Source organism: Peromyscus leucopus, chromosome 9 (genome assembly GCF_004664715.2).
Source record: "Peromyscus leucopus breed LL Stock chromosome 9, UCI_PerLeu_2.1, whole genome shotgun sequence".
Classification (NCBI taxonomy): Eukaryota; Metazoa; Chordata; class Mammalia; order Rodentia; family Cricetidae; genus Peromyscus; species Peromyscus leucopus.
The window spans coordinates 82,667,154-82,673,851 of NC_051070.1; the positions used below are offsets into that span (position 1 = coordinate 82,667,154).

General features: G+C 50.8%; 2 protein-coding genes and 1 long non-coding RNA gene across 3 annotated transcripts in view; 2 read left to right on the forward strand and 1 right to left on the reverse strand.

Moving 5' to 3' along the window:
* Cfap70 (cilia and flagella associated protein 70) overlaps positions 1–3,322 on the forward strand; it is a 74,908-nt gene extending 71,586 nt beyond the window's left edge. Inside the window, exons 27-29 of the mRNA XM_028879703.2 lie at positions 2,513–2,614; positions 2,837–2,884; positions 3,097–3,322. Coding sequence (XP_028735536.1) covers positions 2,513–2,614; positions 2,837–2,884; positions 3,097–3,177 — 231 coding nt within the window. The 3' untranslated portion in view covers positions 3,178–3,322. The remainder of the gene's footprint in view (positions 1–2,512; positions 2,615–2,836; positions 2,885–3,096) is intronic.
* A 457-nt stretch (positions 3,323–3,779) lies between these two features.
* Positions 3,780–4,289, reverse strand: LOC119088540. The gene is made up of 2 exons (XR_005092191.1): positions 4,212–4,289; positions 3,780–4,086 (listed from the first exon to the last, which is right to left on the reverse strand). It is a non-coding gene; the product is annotated as an uncharacterized LOC119088540 (long non-coding RNA).
* Positions 4,290–4,294: 5 nt separating this feature from the next.
* Positions 4,295–5,907, forward strand: Mrps16 (mitochondrial ribosomal protein S16). Its single transcript, XM_028879705.2, has 3 exons — positions 4,295–4,466; positions 5,025–5,285; positions 5,673–5,907. The coding sequence occupies exons 1-3, from the start codon at positions 4,454–4,456 to the stop codon at positions 5,804–5,806; spliced, it is 408 nt and encodes a 135-aa protein (XP_028735538.1). The 5' UTR covers positions 4,295–4,453; the 3' UTR covers positions 5,807–5,907.
* Positions 5,908–6,698: the final 791 nt, after the last annotated feature.

Below are 6,698 nucleotides of genomic sequence, written 5' to 3' on the forward strand. Positions count from 1 at the left end.
CTTTAAGGGAGTTTTTTATTTCCTCTTTAAGGAAAGTTTTTATTTCCTCTTTAAGGTAGTTTTTCAATTCCTCTTTAAGGAAAGTTTTTATTTCCTCATTGAGGGAATGTTTTATTTCTTCTTTAAGGGCCTCTATCATCTTCTTAATGTCATTTTTAGGGTTGATTTCTTCTGTTTCTTCTGTCATGGTATGTTTAGGTCTTGCAGGTGTAGAATCACTAGGTTCTGATGTTGCCATATAGGTCTTTATGTTGTTGCCTGTATTTTTGCACTGGCGTCTACTCATCTCTTCCTCTGTGAGGTGCAGGTGGTGTCTGTGTCTGAGAGTGCCTCTCTTGTTCTAATTTTTAGTCTTGGTTTAGTAGGGGTTCTTGGTTAAATTGGTGCTATTGGGCTATTTCTTCAGGGACAGCTGATTTCGATCGGTGAATTATATACTTATGATTCTGGTGATCTGGTTTGGTGTCTGGGTAGCGCCTTCTTCTCTGTTCCCAGGTCACGTTTTGTTCATTTGTCAACTCCTCAGCTGATCTTGTTTCTTCAGACTTTAAACTGTAGGCATCTGAATCCTCTCCCAGATGGGTTTCAGCTGAGCAGGGTAGTCTCACCAACACCTCCAAGTTGTTGGGTTTCACAGGATCAGCAGCTGGGCCCTGGGTTGTCCTCAGACGGAGTGTTCAGATTCGTTCTGGTTCTGACCCACCGATATAACTTCTTCCCCAGATGTTGGGGTTAGGGGCGTCCCTGTTCCAAGCTGTGTCTGCTTGTCTCCGTCCCTGGGCCTGTTTACCTTTGCAGTCCGCCGCCGGGCCTGTATGTCCCTGTCAGCTGCCGCTGGGTCTGTCTGCCTCTGGGGGCCGCCACCGGGCCTGAATGTCTCTGCAGGCTGCAGCCTGGACTGAATGTCCCTGTCGGCCTTTGCCGCCGGGCTCGTTTACCTCAGCTGGCCGCTGCTGGGCCCGTCTACCTCCACAGGCCGCCGGCACAGGTCTACCTGCGTCTGCTTGTCTCCGCCGCCAGGCCTGTCTACCTCTGTGGACCGCCGCTGGGCCTGAATGTCTCTGCCGGCTGCCGCCGGGCCTGAATATCCCTGTCGGCTGCCGCCACTGGGCCCGTCTACCTCAGCAGGCTGCTGCTGGGCCTGTCTACCTCCACGGGCCGCCGCCGCAGGCTTACCTGCGTCTGCTTGTCTCTGCCGCCGGGCCTGTCTACCTCTGTGGGTCGCCGCTGGGCCTGAATGTCTCTGCTGGCTGCCGCCGGGCCTGGATGTCCCTGTCGGCTGCTGCCGCCGGGTCCGTTTACCTCAGCAGGCTGCCGCTGGGCCCGTGTACCTCTGTGGGCTGCCGCTGGGCCTGAATGTCTCTGCCGGCTGCCGCCGGGTCTGAATATCCCTGTCGGCTGCCGCCGCTGGGCCCGTCTACCTCCACGGGCCCCCGCCGCAGGCCTACCTGCGTCTGGTTGTCTCTGCCGCCGGGCCTGTCTACCTCTGTGGGCTGCCGCTGGGCCTGAATGTCTCTGCCGGCTGCCGCCGGGCCTGAATGTCCCTGTCGGCTGCCGCCGCTGGGCCTGTCTACCTCAGCAGGCTGCTGCTGGGCCCGTCTACCTCCACGGGCCGCCCTATTATTATTTTACATATCTACCAGTGAGGGCTCCGAGAGGAAGAGGCTGTATATGTACAAACACATTTTTATTCTCAGCATCAAGTATATTGGTGAGCACAGAACACATCATCAGAAAATGTAGATTGACTGAATAATAAATGTCTGAAAGACCTGAAGTGTGGGTCAAACCATGGGCATGGTTGAAAGGCTTCTCTTCATCTTTTCTTGGGCTTAGAAACTCTCTGATCTTTGTTGCTGTTTGTTTGTTTTGGTTTTCAAGACAGAGTTCCTCTGTGTAGTCCTGGCTGTCCTGACACTCGCTTTTTAGACCAGGCTGGCCTCGAACTCACAGAGATCCACCTGCCTCTGCCTCCCGAGTGCTGGGATTAAAGGCGTGCGCGCCGCCGCCGCCGCCGCCGCCGCCGCCGCCGCCGCCGCCGCCTGTTTCACTATTCTTTCAAAACAGGAAAAAAAAATCTAGGCCTGGTGGCTCATGCCTATAATTCCAATGCCTGGTCGGGTGAGGTAGGGTGGTTTCAATTTCAAGACCAGTCTGCCCTACATAATGAGTTTCAAGCCAATCCTGTGAGTTTCATTACACAGGAAGACCCAGTCTCTAAATAAATAATTTTAAAACATAATATATATCCTCCCCCCCAAAAAAAAATATATATATATATCCACCCACAAATAATATCTACTAATAGTTACATAATTATATAAGAACACATAAAATATATGCTGCCTGTGACTCTGGAAACACTGATGGATTTTGAGGGTTTTGTCTGGAAATGCACTGGTACAGATCCTGGACATCTACTGGTTGGATAGTGATCTCACCTAAGCTGACTCCAGTTGGCTTAAGTGAAGAGCACTCTGGACTGTATCCCTCTCTCTCCCCCTCTGCCAAGCTGGAGGAGCTCACCGAGGCCGAGGACGCTCTCTCTGAAGCCAACGCACTGAATAACTACAATGCTGAAGTGTGGGCCTACCTGGCTCTGGTCTGCCTGAAAGTGAGTGTTTCTTACTGTCCCTTCACAGAACCCGTCCAGGGAGCAGGCGAGGGCCCAACTAAGAAAAACAAAACACCAGAACCGAAGTTTGATGAGCTCTGGATTTGGTTATTGTACTGATGACAAACTGTCAGTCTTGGGCAGTCCCTCCCTGAAATGAATGTGCTTCCTAATCATTTATTCACATGATCTGGAAGCGACCAGCTGGGCTTTCTGTTTCAGGTTGGACGACAACTGGAAGCTGAGCAGGCCTACAAGTACACGGTAAAGGTATGAGGTGGTTGTCACAAGAGAATGCAGACCGCGAGAGCTCACACACCCATGGAAACAATACAGCAGTCTACGTCTTTAAGGGAGCTCCCAGGGTGTTGAATACAGGAAAAGCCCATTCCATCCCCACACATTTAGAGCCTCATAAATCAGGATTCTCCAAAGCTCCATGGTGTGTTGAGTTCCCTGTTCTTCCTGCCCTGTTTTTGCAGCTGAAACTGAAAGATGAAGCCTTGCTTGCAGAAATCCACACCGTCCAGGAAATGGTTGGCTTTGGAGATCCGTCTTTCTGACATCCTTACAAGTGGATATTCAATATGGGACCCGAAGCATCTCATCTTTCCTTCCCAATGGTCACCAGATGAAACCTGACCTCCCCCTGCATTAGCTATTAAATGTAAATCAGATCACAATAAAAAAAAGAACCCTCAAAATTTATCAGCATGTTCCTGGAGCCTTATTGAGCACATTGTACTTTATGTGCTCTTATATAATTATGTAACTAATTAATAGGCATATTTGTGGGGAGCTATATGGCATAATGGTGTAACTATTGCAGTTTCTGATGAAATCTTATCGTCAATTGCCAAAGTTCTTGACCAGCTTCAGTTACTGGGGCTTGGGAATTAAGGCATCATCTTCAAAGGTGGGCTTAGAATACTGCCACGCTGTGTCACTGGGTAAGAGCAGAGGATATCCTGGAGGCTAAGCCTTTTTGGAGAGCTAAAAGAGGTCTTTGCTAAGATAAACGTACTAATTTCTTTAAGTCGGCCGTATCTTCAAGGATCTAAATCAGGAGAGCGGCTTTTATACACCATTGTGATCAGAGATGCAAAATTCACTAGTGAAGCCGTAATTCCAGGTCTTGAAAGGACAAAGAACTCATACCCTTAACTTCTTGGAACATGTTGTAGTAAAGGCGAAAATAAAAGCCCCCCCCCCCACTTTTCAATGGAGCGATTTTTTCTGAGGGTGGGAGAACACAAGGGAAAGTGAGAGTCATAGTAATAAACAGAGAATAAATTATTTTTAATCCTGCTCCTCGCTCAGTCCTTTATGAAGTCTTCCCCAGGGAAAGGAAGGCAGCTTCGTCCCCTGCTGTGTCCGGACCGGCCCAGGCTCTCCGGTGCGACTCCTGCCCACCAGGCTGGTATCCCGGGCTCCAGGGTCAGCGCTCGCCGCCCTAGGCGGGGTGGGAATCGCTGCAGACAGAAGTCTTTGCTAGGCACTCGGCACCCCTGTAGACGGGACCGGCAGTCTCGCAGTACTCCCCACCACTACCGCGAGTCACCCCAAAACAGCCAGCGCCCCACGCCCACAGACACACCTCTTCCGCATCTTCTAAGGCAGTCAGGGTCGCCCTGTTGCCTTCCGGTAGACCTAGAAAGAGAGAGCGGAAGAGGCGGGGCGAGCAGCCAGCCGCTTCCGCAGAGGGCTTTCCGGCTCTTGAGCGGTGCGGGCGTCGGGGCGTGTGCCTCTGCGGCCGCTTGGGGGCGCTCCTCCAGGCTTCAGGCTCTGCGGAGCTGGTCTGTGCAGGGGGACAGCCAGAGGGTCGCTCGTCGCCGCACCATGGTCCACCTTAGTGAGTGCGCGGGGCTGCGGGGCTGCGGGGCGGGTGCGGGGAGCGGTGACCTGGCCTAGGAGCGGCCGCACTGCCTCAGAGTGGAATCTCGTCTCAGTCCGCTTTGTTTTCAGACAGGGTCTCACAGTGTGGCACTGGCTGGACTAGAACGCACAATGCAAAGCCAGGCTGGCTTCGAACTTAGACAGCAAACTCACAGTTCGCCTCTGCCTCCCAAACGTGCTGTGATCAAAGGCGTGCTTCACCACGCCCGGTCTCTTTTCTCAGTTTTTGCCATAAAATCCTCGTAGACATCGTTTCGCAGATGAGGCAGCTAAGGGTACGATAAGGTCACAACCTAGCAAGTGGCAGGTCCGTGTTGCACGTGTTTGGGGAGAAGGAGGCGTGTCCGGGATGGAGTGGTTAAGGGGCGAAGTTTCACAGATAAGTTGGTACCTAAGCCGGGTGGATCAGATTGGAATTGAGAACACAGCCGTAGAAGGAGGGATTGTACCTTTACCTTATATGACCTATTTTGTGTCTTCTGTTTTTGCGTCCTAACCGGTTATTTCTCCACAGCAACCTTTCTCTGCAAAGCGTACCGTGGGGGCCACCTAACCATCCGCCTTGCTCTGGGTGGCTGCACCAACCGGCCCTTTTACCGCATTGTGGCAGCTCACAACAAGTGTCCCAGGGACGGCCGCTTCGTGGAGCAGTTGGGCTCCTATGATCCACTGCCCAACAGTAACGGAGAAAAACTGGTTGCCCTCAACCTGGACCGGATCCGGCATTGGATTGGCTGTGGGGCTCAGCTCTCTAAGCCTATGGAGAAACTTCTGGGTAAACCATCTCTGAACTTAGATAATTTAAGAGATTTTATACTGGGGTCAGCTCTAGGGTAATGGAGAAGACGAATGATTTTTCATTCCATGGAAGCTGCTCTGGACAGGAGGGGAAGGTGTAGTGATGTAATTGCCTTTTTTTTTTTTTTTTTTTTTTAAATCTGGAGGCCCCCTTTGTGGACTGCTTTAGAAGACTTCGAGTGATTGGGATTTTGTGAGGGAAAAAAATGGAACTATTGTCTTTTTTTTAAAAGCAAGAACAGTGTCTGGAAGTAGACCTTGAGCTTGGCCTGGTTCTTGCCTGTGCTGTGGATCAGGTGTTGCATCTCAGTTCTGGGAAGCCTTGGCATGTGCAGTATTACAATGAAAATCCTGTTGTTTTTAGGTCTTTCTGGCTTTTACCCCCTGCACCCGATGATGATCACAAATGCTGAGAGACTTCGGAGGAAGAGAGCTCGTGAAGTTCTCTTAGCGTCCCAGAACACAGAACCCGAGCCTGGAGAAAGAGAAGCCAGCTGACGTCAGTGCACACAGTTGTGGCTGCAAGGCCAAGGGCCTTCACAACTCTTGCGTAGAGCTTTTTGTTGAGTTTAAGGATCAATAAATGGAGTTTTCCAAGTCCCAGTCTTCCAGCATAGCTTGAGCAGGGGTCAGACAGATTTGTTGTTTGCCGTTAGAGATGGGTGTGGATACCTGCTAGGCTTCCTGCCTTACCTTGTGATTCAGTGGGTACAGGGAGGTTTGGCCTTCGGGGTAGGCCCTGATCACATGGACAACTTGACAATCTGCTGCCTTTCAGTACTTGCCTGCTTCAGAGCCCTCAACGAGATGTGCTTGGCCCATTCAGATGCTTTCTTTAAGACAGGGTCTTGCCGGGTGGTAGTGGCACACACCTTTAATCCCAGCACTCGGGAGGCAGAGGCAGGCAGATCTTTTTGAGTTCGAGGCCAGCCTGGTCTACAGAGCGAGATCCAGGAAAAGCACAAAGCTACACAGAGAAACCCTGTCTCGAAAAACCAAAAACCAGCGTGGAGCTTGTTACGTGTCATCTGTAGACCAGCCTGGCCTTGAACCTGCAGCCATCCTCTTGATCCTCTCTCCTGAGTGCTGGGGATTACAGGTAGAGCTACTGTTGCCTGGCCCACATTTTTCCTTTACCTCGTGGGATCCTCCCAAAGCTCAAGAAGTTTATTGCTTATGTTAGTGGAGATTTATATTGTTTTTTTGACATATGATCTAAGGTTTATAGAGACAGGTTATAAAAGTTGCTTTGGGGTTTTACTACTCTACCTTTTTGTTTGTATGTGTGTTGTTGTTTTGAGACAGAGTTTCTCTGTGTAACAGCCCAGACTGACCTAGTCACTCTGTAGACCAGGCCTCAAACTCAGAGAGATCTGCCTGCCTAATACTG

Excerpts from the sequence above, each read along its gene's own strand:
- Mrps16 (XM_028879705.2), top strand. Across the intron at positions 5,286-5,672 it reads GCCTATGGAGAAACTTCTGG|GTCTTTCTGGCTTTTACCCC; the intron begins GTAAACCATCTC and ends TGTTGTTTTTAG.